The sequence below is a fragment of the Amborella trichopoda genome, chromosome 10 (assembly GCF_054954075.1).
Source record: "Amborella trichopoda isolate Santa Cruz 75 chromosome 10, AtrichopodaSantaCruz75HAP2 v2.0, whole genome shotgun sequence".
Classification (NCBI taxonomy): Eukaryota; Viridiplantae; Streptophyta; class Magnoliopsida; order Amborellales; family Amborellaceae; genus Amborella; species Amborella trichopoda.
Genome location: NC_142345.1, coordinates 1,530,406 through 1,548,401, shown reverse-complemented (window position 1 = coordinate 1,548,401; position 17,996 = coordinate 1,530,406). Strand labels below are relative to the sequence as shown.

Here is a 17,996-nt window from a genome sequence, read left to right as displayed (position 1 = left end):
AGATTTTTAGGAAAACTCGATCACCTTCCTCAAATTCAAGATCTCTCCTTCGGTTATCGGCATAACTCTTTTGCCGACACTGAGCTGTCCTGAGCCTTTCACGAATTAATGTTATTTTATCTATGGTTATCTGGACAATTTCTGGCCCCAAAAGCTTTCTTTCACCAACCTCGTCCCAACATATGTGTGACCTGCATTTCCTTCCATACAGGGCTTCATATGGTGCCATCTGAATACTGGCTTGAAAGCTATTATTATAAACAAACTCACTCAGGGGTAAATGGTCATCCCAGCTTCCTGTAAGGTCAATAACACAGGCCCTCAGCTTATCTTCCAAGGTTTGGATGGTCCTTTCTGATTGTCCATCAGTTTGGGGGTGAAAGGCAGTACTAAAGGTGAGTCTCGTCCCCATGGCTGACTGTAGTCTAAGCCAAAATTTAGAAGTAAACCGAGTATCCCTGTCCGATACAATACTGATAGGAACTCCATGCAACTGCACTATTTCCTTAATGTACAACTGAGCCAGTCGATCCAAAGTGTACGTCGTGCGAATCGGTAGAAAGCGGGCAGCTTTGGTCAACCGGTCCACAATGACCCAAATGCTATCATGTCCTGAATTTGTTTTAGGCAAGCCAGAGACAAAATCTATAGAGATGTGCTCCCACTTCCATTCTGGCACGGGTAAAGGCTGCAACAACCCAGCGGGCCTTTGATGTTCAACTTTTACTTGCTGGCATGTTAGGCATTTAGACACAAATAGTGCTACCTCTTTTTTCATATTATTCCACCAAAAGGTTTTCTTCAGGTCCTGATACATTTTAATACTTTCGGGATGTATCGTATAACGAGAATGATGTGCTTCTTCTAAAATAGCTTTCTTTACACTCTCATCATTCGGGGCACAAACCCGACCTTTGAACCTTAGCAAATCCTCACTACATATAGAGAATTCATCTCTCTTTCCTTGCTTCACCTCTTCTATAATTGTTATAAGCTAAGGGTCTTTCTTTTGTGTCATTCGAATCTGTTGGATTAATTGGGGTTCCGCCTTAATGTTGGCAATCATACTTACCACACCATTAATGGACGGAGTTGGATGCCAATCCATTATTTCCTCTAACAAGCGCATTTCTTGGATCATTAGATGAGCTAAGACTCCCGTAGATTTTCTACTTAGAGCGTCGGCCACAACGTGTGCTTTTCCTGAATGATAATGGATTGTACAATCATAATCTTTTAAGAAATTCATCCATCTTATCTGCCGCATATTTAAATCCTTCTGAGAGAAAAGGTATTTCAAACTCTTATGATCCGTGTATATTACTAATTGCTCACCATATAGATAATGCCTCCATATTTTCAAAGCGAATACTATTGCAGCTAGCTCCAAATCATGAATTGGATATTTTTTCTCATATTCTTTCAACTGTCTGGATGCATATGCCACTACTTTCCCATATTGCATTAATACACAGCCCAAACCTTTATGTGAAGCATCACTATACGTCACAAATCCCCCACTCCCCTCAGGAATAGTTAAAATAGGTGCTGAAGTTAATCGAACTTTTAGTTCTTGAAAACTCTCCTCACATTCACTTGTCCATTCAAATTTGACATTTTTCTGTGTCAATCGAGTCAATGGGGTTGCGATTCGAGAAAATCCTTCCACCAATTTTCTGTAATATCCTGCCAATCCCAAAAAGCTTCGAACTTCAGTCACATTACTTGGTTGTTTCCAATTAACAACGGCTTCAACCTTTGAAGGATCAACTGATAGACCTTCCTTTGATATAACATGTCCTAAAAATGTCACTTGTTCAAGCCAAAATTCACATTTACTAAATTTGGCATACAATTTCTTTTCTCTTAATATTTGCAATACCATTTCTTACATGCTGCTCATGTTCCTTCTGATTCTTGGAATAAATTAAAATATCATCGATGAATACCACAATAAATTTATCCAAAAAGGGCCTAAAGATTCGATTCATCAAATCCATAAATGCAGCCGGTGCATTGGTTAATCCAAAAGGCATGGCTAAAAATTCATAATGGCCATACCTTGTTCTGAAAGCTATCTTGGGAACATCTTCACTTTTAATCTTAAGCTGATAGTATCCAGATCTAAGATCAATTTTTGAAAACACTTGTGATCCTTGTAATTGATCAAATAAATCATCAATTCTAGGTAATGGATACTTATTTTTCAATGTCACTTGGTTCAACTGTCTATAATCAATACACAATCTCATAGTCCCATCTTTCTTTTTGACAAACAATACTGGAGCACCCCAAGGTGACACACTGGGCCTGATAAAACCTTTATCTAATAATTCTTCTAATTGTTGTTTCAGTTCTTTAAGTTCTGCAGAAGCCATTCTGTAAGGTGCCTCAAAAATTGGTGCTACCCCTGGCAATAATTCAATGGAGAATTCAATTTCCCTGTCAAGCGGTAATCCTGGCAATTCTTCTGGAAAAACGTCGGGAAATTCTCGGATAACCGGAGTGGTATCTAAATTTATTTCTTCCGTCCTATCTTCTTTGATATAGGCAAGAAAGCCTTGACACCCTTTTCGAAGGAGGCGATTAGCTCGAATACAAGAGATTAAATATGATGGGGAGTCTTCTTTGATACCATTGAAGTAAAATACTGGTTGATTCGGAATACTAAAGGTAACACTTTTCTTATAACAATCAATACTTGCATGGTATGCAGAAAGCCAATCCATGTCTAAGATTACATCAAAATCTTGAATTTCCAGGAGTATTAAATCAACCAACAGTTCATTTTCTTCTATCTTTATTACACATGATTTGTACACTATATTGGTGTTAATTGAATCTCCCATCGGTATGGCTACCTCTAGAATGTATTTAAATTGTTCTGGTTCTACCTTTAAGTGGCATGCAAAGTGTTGTGACACAAATGAATGAGTAGATCCAGGTTTAATCAAAACATGAGCTACTTTTTGGAAGATAGTAAGAGTACATTGGATCACTGATTTTGAGGCCTGAGCGTCTTGCTCGGTAATCGCAAATACTCTTCCCTTCATCTGAGGCTTTGGAGCTATCTCTCCCTGCTTTGGAAGCTGTTGTGTCTGTAAGCTAGGACATTGTCTAATCTGGTGTTCCAATTTTCCACACTTAAAACAGGCTCCGGTATTCCAATAACAAGGGCTTGATCCATGATTTTTCCTACATTTTCTACATGGTTCTATTGGGTTTTGAAATGGCGAGGGCCTTGGCTTCTTGTTTGACCTTTCAAATTGTTGTCGATTAGATGATGTAGGTCTAACATGACTGTTCTGATTTTTCGTCTTTTGGTAATCTTCAAAACCTTTTTCGACAATTTGGGCTCGATCCACTATTTCAGCATAAGTTCTCAATTTCAAGACTAATATTCTACTTCTAATAGCTGGCTTGAGACCCCTTTCAAATTTCTTCACCTTTCTTGCCTCATTGTTAATCATATGTGGTGCAAACCTGGCCAATTCAGTAAACTTGGCCTCGTACTGTGCTACTGTCCTATTTCCTTGGATTAATTCTAAAAATTCCATTTCTTTTTTGTCTCGAATAAAATCTGGGAAATACTTTTCATTAAATGCCTCTAGAAATACTTCCCAAGTCAAGGTTTTATTTTCTTTGACTAATACTCCTTTTGCCATTCGCCACCAGTGTTGTGCCTCACCTTCTAACATAAAAACTGCCACGGCCACCTTTCTATCATCAGGACATTCCATAACCTCGAATATTTTTTCCAATTGCATAATCCATCCCTCGGCTTCCAGTGGGTTTACAGCACCCTTAAAAGAAGGTGGGTTCAATTTCTTAAATTGTTCGATATTACTCCCACCATTTCCTGTAACTGACTGCCTGGGTGGATTGTTGTTTTCCATCTGATGTTGCATTAGAGTAACCATATTTTACAAGGCTTTGTGAATTCCTTCCATATTAGCCTCAGCTATTCTGGATCTTGACTTTGTCCCGGTCTATACACACAATAAATGTGATTTTAAGTACATTCTTTTTAAATTTCTATTCTTAAGAATCTTAAACATATTGCTCTGATACCCTAATTGTTACACCCCAATAATTTACAATACTGTTATTCCTGAGATGTGACAGACAAAACATATATACATCTATTGATAGGACAAATTTACAATGGCGAGGTCTTACAAAGTAACAAAAGAAAGCTAGCACAACAACAATATCTTCCAAAGTTGATCTTGACTAGCACTCAAAATGAATCCGCAGTTATCTTGAAAAAATGTTGACCATAGTTTGATGAGTTTGGCTACTCAGTAAGTGATCATCATAATCCTAAAAATAATCATGATTGAAAGATATCAATATTTTCCAAAATGAGATCTATTAACAGAAATGCATCAACAGTTTCACTTTCAATAAATGCATAATTAAGTATAATCTGAGTAATTGAAATGCTTATAACACTTTTAACGGCAGTGCGTAATTCAAAGGATTTCACAAAATACCCTACTGGCGTCCCAAGTAGGTCACCTATATACCCCATCAGCGTCCTGATGGGTCCACTTAATCCCTATCGGCGTCCCAGATAGGTCCACTTAATCCGTACAAGTTCACTTATACCTCACCGGCGTACCGGATGAGTCCACTTAATCCCTACCGGCGTCCCAGATAGGTCCACTTATACCTCACCGGCGAACCGGAGGAGTCCACTTACATACTTAAATTATTTCTAAATCTCTTTAAACATTCGAAAGCAGCAATATCATGTACTCAACATATCACTGAAATCATTAATATGAATTTCACTTAAACCATTAATAACAGTCACTCTCTATAACATTTCAAAAATAACCGATCAAATATTTTGGGTTCAAATTTTAAAGGCATTCTAGCATAATTGCCAATTTAATATGTATAGAAAAACTCTTATAGAAATTCAGGAATACAGAATTATCACAATTTATGGGATATCAATCCACAAATAAACATTTCACAACAATACTATAATCAATTGCAAAAATGTCAATTTTTAAATAATAAGGCAGTCATTTGCACATGAATTTTACAATGTCTAAATATTCAAAACAGTGGAAAGAAATATCACAATTTTACTAAAAGCAGAAATATCACATTTATTTCTAACAATAGACAAGAAAAATAAATAAATTTATTTTTCTAATTTAAAGCATTCAAAATTTCTAACATAGATAAAATATCACAATTTTTATTAAAAAGATTATTTTTCAAGATAATGAGGTCACGTGCGCATAAAATTTATCGTGCCTAAAATTCATGATAATAAGCAGAAATAATTATTTCATTTTATTTTTAAAAAGAATGGATTATTTTTTGAGACAATGAGGTCACTTACACACAAACTTATAAAATAAAGATCCTAGACGGAAATATCACTATTTATTAAAAACAGACTATTTTTCAGGAAGACGATGTCACTTACCCACAAATATTTGAGAGGGAGCTCCGATAAAAAATTCGGTTCGAGAGAGGAGTTCATTGTGTTTCAACTAGAGAGAGAGAGAGATCTCAAAATTTTCTAGGCTGGGAGTGCTCACCTCCCCTATTTAAATTCTTATAACGTATTATTATATTATTTTATTAGGCTCTACCTCATACCTGAGGTGTCGCGTTAAGAGTCTGTTTTTAACATATGAAAACCACGTCCACTAAAAGACGTGGCAAGCCGCAAGCAAAAGTTTAAACCAAGTAAAAACTTTTGAAAATAGTGATGGTCCCCAAGGACCATCATACTCAAATAGACCATCACCTATTTAAAAGTATCTTTTCTCTTCTTTTTTTTTTTTTTTTTTTTTTTTTTTTTTTTTTTTTTGAAATTTTAGGATTGTTACAAAAAAAGCAATTTTAATGTTGAGAACCCCTTTGATTGATCATCTCGACATTGAGATGTATGACCATAAAAAATAAAAATATTTTAAGTCTCAGAGATAATGTATTTTACAACATATTATCTACACTGTCCATTTTCAAGATTTTCATATGTTTACAGATCTATTTGATTTTAACCATTTTTGAAATTTAAAATTTTATAATTAGATATAAAAATAAATTTTGAGATAATCCTAAGAGCATTTTACATCAAAATTATAAACCATGATAAAATTTGAAGTGCACCTTACCTCTACAGCTACGAATGCATCTGTATGCCAACTGCACCTTTTACTTTTTGGGAATGCCTACAAAGATATCATCTACCTTTTGTATAAGGAGGTCACAACTATTCTCATTAGATGTCAAATTGGATGGTTTGGAACTTTTTGTCTAATCAATGACACTCTTACAACCACCAATTTTGAAATCTAAGGTCTAAGAATGATTGTGACTTCCTTATACAAAAGGTAAATTGTCTTTTGGTAGACAATCCCTTACATTTTATACAAGGTGGTCACAATTCCTTCCAACCATTTGATGTCAAATTTGATAGCATGGATGTGTCACAAAGTTTGAAAAAATTTCTTTTGAAGTTTGAGCTTGGGCAATAGAATAATTGGAACCAACCAAATTCACATTTAATGGTCAAGATTAATGTGACAAACTTGTATTAAAGGTAAATAGTCTCATTCAATACTTTGCCATATATATATATATATATATATATAATTCATGTCAGCTTATGGGCTGATGGAATAATGTAAGCCCAACGGTCTAGATTAAATATGGGCTGATCCAATGATCACAATTGTATTTTGTAATTAAATTTTAATATTTTTTTTACAAATCACCTGAAATTTGGAACGTCTATTCTTTAAAATTAGTGGAATCTAATAAAAATATCAAAAAAATAATTTACATAAAATAAATTGATCAAAATACCCTTAAAACTTTTCAAGAGTATTTTGGTCAATTTATTTTATGTAAATGATTTTTTTAATATTTTTATTAAGTGTGTCTTGATGAGAAAAGTTTATGTTCCAAATTTCATGTTATTTAGATGTATATAAAAATATTAAAATTATATTACCTAATACATTCTTAACCATAAGATCGGTCCAGATTCAACCGATAAGTCGGGTCTGCCGTTCACATTGCAGGTCCAGATTCAACCGATAAGTCGGGTCTGCCGTTCAAATTGCATGTCGGGTCCCGGTCGATGTCCATTGCCACGCCTAAATTAACAATTTTCTCCCTCCGACGGGGGTCTGGAAATTTCGGTGTTTTTCTCTCTCTCAACGAAGGTCGGGGACTAGAATCTCTCTCAGAGAATTTCTCTTTCCGAAGGACACTCTGTCTCTACTAAGCATCTCTCTCCTACAAACTCTCTACCCCCATTGCCTAAAAATTTCAAAAAACGCAATTCTCGAGCTAAAGTATCCGCAATCTAGCTCCTGGGTCTTCTTCAGAATTTCATTTTCTGTCCTCTGCTAGTAAGTTTTTTTCACGATTTTTAATGCATTTCATGGTTTTCTCCAATCCTTTTGGTTTCTCCCTCATAATTTATTGGTTATTTTATTGATTTCTTTTATTGTTCTCTGTGTTTGAATCTTGATTTTGCAGGAAGGCTTTCGATAAAACCAATGGTTCTTAGCATGTTTTGAAGGAAACATCAGCCTCTTGAGGTATTTAAGCTTTCCCCCCCCCCCCCCTCCCCCCCTCTCTCTCTCTCTCTCTCTCTCTCTCTCCCTCTACATACACATACACACACAGAGTTTGTATCTCTTTATAATCTGTAATGGAGTTCATCATATTTTGAACTCTGAAGAAATCTTTTTGCCCTTTGAGGTATTTGCTTTCTCTCTCTCCCTCTCTCTCTCGTTAAATTGTTATGGAGGTTGTGCTATATGGCTCATGATTGAAATTTGTCATACTTAACATTTCACGAGGTGACTAGGTTGATGATATGGACAAAAATTATACTGCTCTTGGTAATTATATTACTCATCACTTTTTTTTTCTAGGTTATTAGAATGATTTGTTGGGCTCTTTCTGTCGCTATTAGTGGTCTTTAACTCTTAATTTTAATTAAACCAGTGAAAAAAAACTTTATGTTTTGATCAGATGTGTGAGATATGTTTATTTTTTCATATTGGGATTGCATTGGAAAAATTAAGTAGATTTCATTTCTGTTTTGATGTATAGAACATTGAGTAGAAATCAAATTCAAAAATCTCTGATTAAAGGAATGTTGACATATTCAAAAAAAAAAAAATCTCTGATTGAAGGGTTGAAACTTTTGCAGTTTGTAGTCATCAGCAAAAGGCAATGGTAATTTTTATGTATTTTATTTGGAGTCCAATGAATTTTGCAAGGAGTTCATTGGTGGCCATGTTTAATTTGTAAATAGAATATTTCCTTTAGGAGTTTTCATCACAGGTTCTTTACCAATTTGTTGCTATTTTATTTGGATTGAGTCCCATATTCCTTCATTCCGACGTCCTTAATGTTGGTTTTCTTTATTTTGAAAGCTTTACTCTGCATTTGTCAAAATTCAGGGTAATATGCTAGGAACTCCTAGATTCCTAGTAGTTAAAGGAGTTTGGATCTTTAACCAAGGAACTTGCATGTATAATCATAATCTTGAATGAGAACAAGGTTACATTCTAGAACTCCTTCCTTTAACTTCACAGTTCATCTTTATCTTGATTTTGGAAGCCATGACACAGGTGGGATTCGAAGTTATACCATTTTCATTCTTGAAGTTGCATTCATCACCATGGCCTTTCCGCATTTGGACCATGGGTGGGCTTGGGTTCATTGATTGGTTTATATGTAACTCGTAGCACTTTCTTTGTCCTTCCTTCAAGGTTATGAGGTTATCAAAACCATCAGGCACTGGGTCATATTGTTTGTGCACTTATATGATTATTTGGGCTCCATATCTCCATCCATGTGGCCCCTCTTCTATCATTTTATTTTTTTTTGACAACCTTATCTTGAGATATTCATCTTTTCTATAATTTCTCTTCTTTTTTTTGACATATATGAGTTGCTGGATGTATAATGCAACTATTTAAAAGGATTACCCCTATATCTTTCTTATCATTAAGGTAAAAGGGACAAGGACAGCAGGCATTTTATACCATTCAGCCTAGAGTAAGAAGTGGCAAAGATGGGTCCTTTGGCGGAGTGGAAAGGAAGCCAAAGATTGCTACATTAAGGAAGCCCTTGTCTGGGGGCAGGAGAATGGAGTAAACCAGCAAAGAAAGATCATACTGATTATGAGTATGAGTCTTATCAGGAGTTTTCCGTGTAGAGACAGGAGCAACTAACTGAGAATTGGACCACCTATCCTCTTGTGTGTATATGTGTATGGTGTGTGTGTACACAATCGTGTATGTATATCTATGCGTATAAGATTGACTAATAGTGTATCTGTAAGCATCTAAATGCTAATAAGTATGATGCATGATCATTCAAAAAAAAGAAAGAAAAGAAGTATGATGCATTATATATGCAGCTATGCACTCCATAATGTCTAAATTACTCAAATCTCAAATTTCTGAGTCACTCTATCATGCTGTCCTGCTCATGTATTATCTAATACTTCTTGATTTATGTATGCACTGATGATATTGTTTAATAAATTCAGTTGAGTACTCTGTTTCATTTTGTGCATCCTAGTAGTATTTTTTCCATTCATGTGCTCAATGATTATGATTATAACTGTCCCTCATATAGCTTTAAAGGTTTATCTCCCACATTGTTTTGCTGACTGCCTGATTGTATGTTGTATCGTCATTTCTGTGCAGATGTCTAGTAGTTTCAAGAGTGAAAATGCATATTCTGTTGATGTAGATGAACTTTTGGAGCTAGGGATTTTGTGTCAAGAGGTAATAACAATATTTATCTCAAGCCTTCACCAGATTTCGCAAATATACAACTGATTATCAAAACATTTAAAAGTTCATCAAACTATGCTAATTTTCGATGGAAATTCTCTGTGCATATAATAATGTTGGATAGAAATTCTCTGTTACTCTTGGAGCTAAGTATCCTCTCTTGAGAGGTACATCTCAATAAATTGTTTCAATCCTCCATCAGATATTTCAATAGTAAAATTGATTGTCCAAATATTAAGAAAGTTCATCAAACTATACTAATTCTGGATTGAAATTTGGTTTGGCTCATTTCAATGTGCTGATCTTTCGATTGGAGTAACTGGACTTGGCTTTTTAACGGATGGTGATATACTAATGTTGGATAGAAATTCTTTGTTACTCTTGGAGCTAAGTATCCTTTGTTGAGAGGTACATCTGAAATTCTGAATAAATTGTTCCAATCCTTCATCAGATATTTCAATAGTAAAATTGATTGTCCAAATATTAAGAAAGTTCATCAAACTATGCTAATTCTGGATTAAAATTTCGTTTGGCTCATTTCAATGTGTTGATCTTTCGATTGGAGTAACTGGACTTGTTTTTTTAATGGATGATGAACCTTCTTAAATACTGATACAATTAATGAAACTATTGTTCCTTTGCAACTGACACATCAACCCAGCTGAGGAAGGAAAATGACATACTAAGAGAATCATTGTTGCTTGAGCAGTCCAAAAATGGTGAAGTGATCAAGGTAAGTCTTTTAGTTTCTCATGTGGTGTCTTTTCTGATAGTTTTTGGTAGCTGATTTGCTCTTTTGCAAGAAAAAATGCATGAGCTTCTTCATTTCTTTAATGATATGTGACGGTAATATGAAGATTGATTTTGCAGGGGAAAGAAACTTACAGTTACCTGAATTGGTAGGACAGTTGACAGAACATGTCTAATAATTGACCTTCACCTCATAATGGAATAAACCTTGAATTTCAGTTAAAATGAAAACATCTCCACTTGTCAAAAGAAAAGCAAAGTACATCCATGCGCATTAAGGAGGATGGGAAAGTTTCTATGATCTAATCAGATTTAAGAGTTCCCCATAAGCAGTGGACCAGAGGAGGATAATGTTAAGAACAGTTAGAGGCATGTTAGCTTCACACTTATCTTGTGAACCTTATTGTGTTGCATTCTCCCCTCCTCCTTTCCCTTTTTCCTTTTCCCCCTGATGGTGCATCCTGCCCTTCTCATGCAGATAAAGGTTAGAACATTAGGGATCTGAATGCCTATGATAGGAGTTACTGTACCAAAGGAATGCACTCATAACAAATGACAAACAAGTGAAAATCACGATGGTCCAAGAAATACAATTTTGATAAGGCCCATCACTTTGATAAACACCATCATAATCTAATCTAGTGAGCCTGATAAGACTATGAAATTTTTCAATGTTGTCGGCAAAGTCAATGGGGTTTGGATTAATTGAAATATCTGTCTTATCAAAAAAGGTTCAAAATAGTGCAGCACTTCTATCTCTTGGTGAAAATGGACATTACTAGAGAAACCTAACTTGGCTCCAAGGCTTATTCCCTAACCTGAACTAGAACTAGGGGATGACAATTTTGGAAGTAGCTAGATGGATTCTGTGGTCAATGGACTGAAGTTTGGCACGTTGGAATCCTCAAAGAAGGTTCAAAATAGTGCACATCTATCTCTTGGTGAAAATGGCCATTACTAGAGAAACCTAACTTGGCTCCAAAGCTTATTGCCTAATTTGAACTTGGGGATGACTTTTGAAGGTAGCTAGATGAATTCTGTGGTCAATGGACTGAAGTTTGGTCCGTTGGCAGGGATTCCAACCCTTATTATTCTCAATGTAGCTACTAAAAGAGATGTGGGAGTAGGATTGCCAGTAACATGAGGAAATTTTCGTCTCCTAAAAAAAAATGAGGAAAATTTTTGTCCTTTATCAAGAGGAACAAACAGGTAGCTCTTCCTTTCGGTTACTTGAGTTTCACCTAGACCAACATTAAGAACACCCAAATGTGGTAACAACAATTGATTTTTGGTCAGCTAGGACTTGGATGTTCTTCACAGAGGCCCTCAACTGACCAATTTGTACAATTGGCCACTGATGTAGGGCGCAAAGACTGATGGTTGAGGTCTTGTGTAGTTCAAATTTGAATTAATGGGGCTCAACCTTTCCGGCTTGAGGATTGGAATCAAAGGTTGAGGGATACTGCAGCTTAAATCGATGACCTTCTTTTGTTTCCATAAAAAATCTCTGGTTCATATACTTTATCAAGTAGATGATTCATGTGACTAACAATTGTTATCATTGATCAAATTCCCCATTCTAATACAAAAAATTCTTCTCACCAATTTCTCCTTGCTATCAAGAACCCAAATATCTTAGGGATAATATTTTCATATTTCTCTTATTTTCAGGTTTTACAATACTGCCTTCTACATCTAATTAAGCTTCAATACTTGTATCTTGTATACGGATACAATTACCCAGTGCTTGATCTAATGTCCCAGCTTTTACTATACAGAGGTTGGAGTCTGAATTAAAGGAGCTACATGATGCCCATTCAGAAGATATGATGCACATTGGGAGCTTGGAAAGTGAACTGAGGACTTGCTCCCGAAAAATAGGTGTTAATTATGGCCCCTCATATATGCAGATTTTCCTTGCTTGTACCTCAAAATTTTTGGTTCTGGCAATTGTAAAGTGAGGGTTCACAATTGCATAAGCTCTGACTTTTATACTCATCTAGCGAAATAAAATATGCCCACTTCCCAAAAAAAGAATAAGAAATGATATTTTACTCTTTTCTAGTGTATAAATATTTGAACGTGATATTCTTCTTTGGTAGATAAGCTTATATTAATCATGGGTTTTCAGGTTACTTGCAGGATCAGCTAAATCTGAAGAATGTGGAGGCAAGTTATGTGGCGGAGCACATTCATAGTCTCGAACTGAAGCTTGTGGAAGCTGCAAAATTACATGAAAAGGTTACCTATTTGAGGGAGGAACTTGAGAAGTCGGATTCCGAACGTTTAGCCTTGATGGAAGAACTTGAACTCAAGAAAAAAGAGCTTGAAAATTCAGCCTTTCATATAGAGAATCTAGAGGTAATAATTTCATCTCTTACCTTGGAAAGTCAGTGTGAGATAGAGAGCATTAGGCATGAACTGGTGGCTTGTGAAGCAAAATACACAGAGGTTAAGGTGTCCAATGAAAACGCAGCTAAAGAAACAGCAGGGATGGCTGATTTGATAAAACTATACAAGGAGCAGTTCAAAGAGGCTAAGCAAATGATCACCTCCTTGGAGAAGGAGAATATCACATTGCAAGAGAAGCTAGCTAACTGTGAGAAGACTACTGTGCTATTTTGTCATAAAGTGGAAACCCATCTTGACCAATTGCTGAAAGGACAAATACGACTACCAATGTTAGGTTTTAATCAATCCATGGCGAATTTGCTAGAGAATGAGCTTACTGTAGAAAAAGAAATAAGGTATGATTAGTTTCAAGATTATATTTAAATTTTCAGATCCCTATGTTATCTCTTGGTCAACAGAGTCTGTGTTAGTGTGTGTGTGTGTGTGTGTGTGAGAGAGAGAGAGAGAGAGAGAGTTGTCCGTAGGAACTATTGGAGCTAAATTTCTTATATTTTACCAGTCTAAACTTAGTGACTTTGGTACATTTGTAGTAATTAGTTATGCTATTTCTGAAGCACTGGTGAAGAAACTCTTCTGCCCATCCTTTCGAAACTTTCAATTATAGATGCCTCGGACGAGTGCCTAGATGATGAATTAGAGAAGATGTCACATCAAATCCGTGAATCCCAACTTCTTATCGAGCAGCTCAGGGTTTGTAGTTTGCCTTTCTCATCTTTTACCATAAGGGGAAAGGATACTGTATACTGATAGTGTATGGTAGTGATTAAAAAATGGCTGATCCGGATCAGTAATCGCCAATCCAGATCAGGAACCGTCCATGACTATCCCTGTCCTTGGTCAGAACTGGTGATTCATCAAAAATATAATAATTAATATTTACTCTTTATGATAAAAAACTTCAACGTGCATGTTGGTTAGACCTGGCAGTCAATGAACTCGAGTTCAGAGGTTCGAACCTCCTCTGACCCTCTTTTTTGTTTTTACAACATTCAAAAAGTATTTTAAACGTTTCAAAAGTATTTTACTCCTTCATGTTTGCAATATCAGATATTCTTTACACACCCAATGTTCAAACCTTGGATCTTATGTAAAAGGTCATACGGTGCTCCCAACTATGCCATTCGCACTACATGATACAAATTTCATACATTATGTAATGGAAATATATACAAAAGACCATTTATCTTTTGTATAAGGAGGGTCACAGCCACCTCTGGCTGCTAGATTTGAAATCAGAAGGTTGAGAATGTGTGCTTGATCTACCCCAAAGTTCAAAGAAAATTTGTTCAAATTCTGACATACTTTAAGCTGTCTTGATTTGACATTTGATGGTTAGAATTAGTTGGACCTCCTTATTCGAAAGATAGATGGGTGTTATAGTATGCAATACCTTATGTAATAGATTTAATGTTAACTTCTCTGTTTGCTTTTTTCTTTTTCTTTTTTTGTTCCCCCCTTCAAATTTGCGGGATCAGCGATTCTGCCGATCTAGGTGATAAGAATTGGGATCGGTGGGTGGATGATTTGCCCTAACGATCTGCTTTTTAAATTAATGGTATATGGTATGTCGTACCATCCCTTTTGGATAGCAAATGTTGGAGATTCGCTATACCAAGGTGAATGCCATCGTTGATCCTGATTATTGTTCATCTGCACCAACCATCATTTGCAACAGATGGTGGATGCCCCTTTGATGTACTATGTACCATATACCATTGTTGCATGGTATACTTTTACTATCTTAAAATGGTTTTCTAAGATCATATTATTTTTATTTATAAGCTGAAATTTTGGCAAAAATTGCTTCTGAATTTGGAGCGTATTTTGACCGAATTCTGAATTTTGGCTGATTCAGCTTTTCCATGTTAAATAATTTAGTATTCTTAAGAATGGATTTTGTCAAAAGTTCAAATCTCAGACCCAACCATTCTGAAAATTTGAAAATTTTGGAATGAATTATACTTCATAGCACTTTGGGAATACAACTAAGTTGTGCCCTTAAATCAACAGTATTGTAACCGTGTTTAGGAGGAACTGAGAAAAGAGAAGGCAAGAGCAAAGGAAGATGCTGAAGATCTAACCCAAGAAATGGCTGAGATGAGATATCAAGTCATGGGCATGCTCGAAGAGGAGTGCAGCCGACGTGCTTGCATTGAGCAAGCTTCTTTGCATCGGATTGAGGAGTTAGAAGCTCAAGTATGGAATTATCTGCTTTTATTCTAGCACTCTATTTCTTTTGAGGAAGTATACAATTAGACAAGTTACCTTTTGTACAATGTCACAATCACCTTTAGCCATCAGATGTGAAATATGGTGTTGGTGGGGGTGGTTGTACTCCTTTTTCCAAATATACAATCTCATTGCTTTTAGAGGAAGTGTACTAAAATCAGCTGGCCTATGAAAAGAACATGGTCCACTGGGTGGCATCATCCTCCTATGAAATGGACGATGATGGATTGAGAATGGCATTGGGTCTTGTCCTGTTCCGGTGGGTCCCACTATCTATGTCAATTCATTGAACAGTGATGACCGCATCTGACTATTGTTATTCTGTTCAATGGATTATAGTGTACTTTCCATTTTCTTGTCTACTTAGACACTACAGTAGCGTGAAGTTTATCTCTCTTTATAAGATTGACATGTTAAGAACAAATAGGCAATCTTGGAAGGCTGGCTTCCTTCTATCACTAAATCTCTCTCTCTCTCTCTCTCTCTCTCTCTCTTTCTCTCTCCACCAGGTACGCAAAGAAGAGATGAGATCTCAGGCTGCAGAGATTTGTTGTCGCGAAGCTGAGAAATTAGCCGAAGATAGATCCAAGGAAGTTGAGAATCTGAAGAATGTCTTAGCGGTACTTTTCCCTACTCATTTTCGAGTCACTGGCTTATATACTTTCCTGTTCATTTTGCAGTATCTACCCATCGATTTGTCAAGAAGTTATCAAGACCTAAGTCCACATCAAACCAAAAATGTACAAAAGTTGATAAGATAAATAAGAGAATACACACCAGCTAGGCTTGATATTCCTATTTTTCTAGGATTGACCTCTCTCAATCTTGTTTTGTGCATTAGTTTGTGGACACAGTTTCTATGAGTTTATGTAGAAATGAGTCCCCTCTTAAAAATCAATCTATTTTGAGATGGATTTTTGGACGCAATTTTTAAGGACGTATAATCTCTCACATGGAGATCATGAATATGAAAGATAAATAATTTTAAAAAATTAAAAATAATTGTTTTATAAAGAAACATTTAGACCGTTAGTTTCAAATTTTTTAGATGGGCCGCCCATTTGCATCCATCTGTAAAATGGATGCTTTATACCTCAGGGATGCAAATGTAAAAATGCATTCCCCAACTCATGAATCAATTTTCCTTAGTCTATAGACATTAATAGAAGGTGGACAGCGGTTCCGATTGTAGAAATCTTTCAGAAATTTAATATGTAATCTGTGGGTGGGTGGTTGGGGGGCGCGAGCGTGCATGCGAGAGAGAGAGAGAGAGAGAGAGAGAGATTGGTTTTGGAAAACGAGAAAAAAAGCTTTATAGTGAAGAAGGAAAATGGAAACATTCTTGCCATTTCAAAGAAATTTGTTTTTCAGTTTCCTCCTTGTGGTGCAAATTTCAGGGATTACAACGAGATGGCGGTACTCAAAAAGCAGAAGCATGCAGCTCTGAGGACTGTTTGAGAGTCGAGAAACCATCCAGTCCAAGTGAAGAGCTTGCTGGGGACGAATCCAAAATCACAAGTAACAAGGATAATGAAGACCAGGCCATTGTTGCTTGGTGCAAAGAGGACCCGGAACCATTATATGATGAGAGAGAAACCATATTTAGAGATCCAGTTTTCAGGGAGCAAGGCCATTGATCACAAGGTGGTAATGATGAGAGAGAAAATGTTTAGAGACTCAAATGATCAAGGTTAAAGAGCACTTGAAAGGGCCAGCTTTGCTTGATGCAAGCCATCTGTGTATTGCTGTTCTTGTTCTTTCATTGGCTTATGCTGCGTTCAGAATTTTCCAAACTCATATTTAATGGCTTTCCTGTGAAATGTAATCAATTGGTGTTTTGCATTATATGGAAGAGGGATCGATTTTTCGTTAAAAATATCGTTCTCGAAAAGAGCATTTGAGTGCCTGATGTAATATGAAAACTCTAAAAGTTGTTGCATGTAATGTAAAAACTAGAAAAGAGCATTTGAGTGCTCTTAGTGATATGGTTTGGTGCTCAAATTGTTGAAGTTTTTTGTCCATTTTTTGGCTGTATATTACTACGGTTTTTGTTTGCATTTGCATTTTATATATTTATTACTGGAAAACAAACTCTATCTTGGCTATTCTTTTTGGGGCAAGCTTTCTATTTCTTTTACTGTATAAAACTTATATATTTCTCTCTATCTATCCGTCCATTCTAATTGGTTAGCTGAGATTTATCCATCCATTCTAATTGGATAGCTGAGATGCTCACAATATCACATTTCTATCCTATTTTATTTTTTGTTTTTTTAACAAAATTTTTTGACACCAAATTTTGGACATTCATTCTTCTCTTAAACTCACAATTGTAAAAAATATAAAAAAATATTCTCAATAAAATAAAAGGACCAAAAGGCTTTTAAAAGTTTTCGGGATATTTTTTGTCATTGTATTTTATTATATATATATATATATATATATATATATATGTATATATATATATTATTTTTTTAAGTGCACCTTATTGAAATGATGGTACGTACAAAATTTCATATTCATATAATTTGTAGATAAAAAAATTAAAAACAAATACTGACATTGGATCTAGATCAAAAATCATAAATGACGGCTAGATAAGGGGAAAGCAGAAACCTTTCCCTCCTTTTTAAATAGTTTTCCTAACAAGTGACTTTGAATACTTTAGATGTTTTTCTAATTAATTGGTATTTTTAAACATTTTGACTTTTTGATAACCACCATACAAGGGACTTTTTTTGGCTGTATAGTAGCTGATTCCACATGCTATCCACATTATTCAATTTCTAGAATTTATTAATC

At 35.5% G+C, this 17,996-nt stretch overlaps 1 protein-coding gene across 16 annotated transcripts; it reads left to right on the top strand.

The window, feature by feature from the left end:
* Positions 1 to 7,161: 7,161 nt before the first annotated feature.
* Positions 7,162 to 17,203, top strand: LOC18427973 (myosin heavy chain-like protein). Of its 16 annotated transcripts, none has more exons than XR_016043315.1 (11): positions 7,162 to 7,391; positions 7,522 to 7,889; positions 9,714 to 9,794; positions 10,465 to 10,536; positions 12,332 to 12,434; positions 12,685 to 12,914; positions 13,030 to 13,300; positions 13,520 to 13,655; positions 14,994 to 15,161; positions 15,704 to 15,814; positions 16,592 to 17,203. XR_016043315.1 is itself a non-coding variant. In XM_088850360.1 (11 exons), exons 7-11 carry the CDS (start codon positions 13,047 to 13,049, stop codon positions 16,829 to 16,831), a joined length of 909 nt encoding a protein of 302 aa, XP_088706486.1. In that variant the 5' UTR covers positions 7,162 to 7,391; positions 7,522 to 7,583; positions 9,714 to 9,794; positions 10,465 to 10,536; positions 12,332 to 12,434; positions 12,685 to 12,914; positions 13,030 to 13,046; the 3' UTR covers positions 16,832 to 17,203. The 16 variants fall into 16 exon arrangements, 8 of the variants coding, with proteins under 8 accessions (XP_088706486.1, XP_088706483.1, XP_088706482.1 ...); XM_088850360.1 differs by having other exon boundaries at positions 7,522 to 7,583; XR_016043310.1 differs by having other exon boundaries at positions 7,522 to 7,583; positions 12,685 to 13,300; positions 14,976 to 15,161.
* The last annotated feature ends 793 nt before the right edge of the window (positions 17,204 to 17,996 follow it).